At 41.0% G+C, this 2,338-nt stretch overlaps 2 gene segments (V, D, J or C); one reads left to right on the top strand and one right to left on the bottom strand.

Annotated features, from left to right (window-relative positions):
• Positions 1-405, top strand: part of LOC123976150 — a 147,472-nt gene extending 147,067 nt beyond the window's left edge. Inside the window, 1 exon segment of the C gene segment in view lies at positions 21-405. Coding sequence covers positions 21-227 — 207 coding nt within the window.
• A 1,279-nt stretch (positions 406-1,684) lies between these two features.
• On the bottom strand, positions 1,685-2,245 carry LOC123976143 (the record flags this gene model as incomplete). The annotated part of the segment is given in 2 exon segments: positions 1,685-2,043; positions 2,146-2,245. Coding segments are annotated over 2 exon segments (426 nt in total).
• Between the last annotated feature and the right edge of the window lie 93 nt (positions 2,246-2,338).

A 2,338-nucleotide genomic window follows, 5' to 3' on the forward strand; every position in this document is an offset into this window, starting at 1 on the left:
ACTGGAGTCTGGCCTGGAAGGTGGACGGCAGCAGCAGCAGCAGCAGCTGGGAGGAGAGCAGGAGCCCCGGGGTGCTGGAGAAGGACGGCCGCTACAGCTGGAGCAGCACCCTGAGGCTCCCTGCAGACCAGTGGAGGAAGGTGGGCTCTGTGACCTGTGAGGCCACCCAGGGCTCCCAGGCTCTGGTCTCAGAGACACTGAGGAGAGACCAGTGTTCCCAGTCCTGACCTGACTCACTGGGACTCTGCTACTGGTTTTACTCTGCTCTCTGAACTCTGTAACTCTCTCTGTGTCTGTGTCTCTTTCTTCCCTTCAGTCATTCTCTAATCACATGTTTCATGGTTAAAGTTTGTTTACTGGATTTAATTTTGATTATTTCTACACAATAAAGACCAGTTCATCAAATCTGTATTTTTCATTTCTGTTGTAGTGAAAGTAACAGTTGGTAGAGGTCATTCTGTAGGAACAAGGCTGAGTCTTTACTACAGCGACCTGGGTTTGAATCCCGCCTGATGACCATAGTTTCAGTATCTGATTGTAAAACATATTATAACATGCATTTTCCTACGAACACAAGCTCATTGAAAACTAAACTGTGTGACTTCAAATTGAATCATATGAATTTCAAATTATATTTAAATGACTTTATTTAAAATCTTTACACAGAAATAAATATTCTATTTCAACAACTAAACAAATGTTAATATGTTATTACCTCTATAAACTTATCCAATTTTCAACTCATCTACTGTAGATATGCATATATATATTTCATACGTCTGACAATTGCAAACACACAGAGTCAGTGTGCTGTAGCTGTCCTCAACATATCATGGCGTTTCCCCCTCAGTGCTGAGAGCGTTGATCTACATATTTACATATTTACATGCAGAGGATATTGGTTGCAAACTGATCCAGTAATTTGTGACATTGTGTTTCAAGTTTGATCTTTTTTTTACAGTAATATTTTGATCATGTAAGTGATGTTGGCTAATCATAACAAATGCACATGTACAGCTGTCTTTATTTACAATAGAGGTGTTTAAGCTGATAGTACTCATAAACTGGGGGATACAAATCACAACAAAGCAATTGTTGCAAATTGTTGCTTTCAAATAAAACAAAAATTTGGAAGGATGTACATGTTTCTTTTGAGTTTTCTAATGCTGATCTGTGTCTACATATTTTCTTTTATTTGGAAATAGTTGAAGTGGCTGTGATCCAGTATGAAGCTGAGGTCAAAGGTCATGACCAAGACTTTTCTCATTAAGAGTTTCAGGTTGGTTCCTCTTGATTATTTAGCAAATCACAGATGAACATGGGATGTGATATAAATATATAGAGATGAGACATGCTGGAGAACGTAATTTGACAAAATCTGGAAAAATGTTAAATCCACTTGATGTGAAGTCTGTTTCCTGTTTTCTTCACTGAGAATTTCTATTTAACCCCCAAAAGTAGCTAAGGATCTTAAGTGTCGGACATTTTTTAATGATCAAGAGTTTCTTCACCATCAAAAAATGTTCTTGTTATGGTCTTGTCTATTATCTTGTTCTTATTTTTTTTTATTATGCACCACAATACCAAAGCAAATTCATGTGTGTGTGTCCTCAGTGAAGTGTATCAGTCTCTGCAGTAGCTTCCAGCTGCAGCAGTCAGTTGAGTTTCTGTTCAGTCTGACTGAGGGAGGTTTTCGTACGACGCTTTTTCACTGTGTGAACACATACTGACTGTTGATGTAATGTGCACTCTGACAGTAGTAAACTGCTGCATCTTCAGTCTGGACTCCACTGATGGTCAGAGTGAAGTCAGAGTTTGATCCACTGCCTGTAAAACGACCTGGAATCCCTGATACTCGAGTGCTAGCACGATAAATGAGGAGTTTAGGAATTTCTCCATCTCTCTGTTGGTACCAGGCTAAAAGGTGGTGGTAGTTGCTATAAACATGAACATCCTGACTGGTCCTACATCTGATGGAGACGGAGCCTCCCAGAGCAGAGCTCACTGCTCCAGGCTGAGTCACTGTGACCTGGCCTCTGGACTCTGAGGATACAGAGACAAAAACATAAAGCAGCGTCATGGTTTTGTGGGCTTCATTTCAGAGGGACGGATGTTCATAGAGGAGTTTGATTCTCTGGACTTTACCTGTGAAGCAGCAGCAGAGGAGAGTCCAGATGAGGACGCAGATCAAAGTCATGTTTTTGATGAGGAGGATTTCTGTGGCTTCTGTTGTCATGAAGGACAGCTGTCAGTCATCCAGTGTTCAACTCTCAGGACTATAAACTCTCCCAGAGCACTGGAGCATGGTGCTGCTGATGCAAAGTGGCTCTCTATGGAA

Source organism: Micropterus dolomieu, linkage group LG09 (assembly GCF_021292245.1).
Source record: "Micropterus dolomieu isolate WLL.071019.BEF.003 ecotype Adirondacks linkage group LG09, ASM2129224v1, whole genome shotgun sequence".
NCBI classification, from domain to species: domain Eukaryota; kingdom Metazoa; phylum Chordata; class Actinopteri; order Centrarchiformes; family Centrarchidae; genus Micropterus; species Micropterus dolomieu.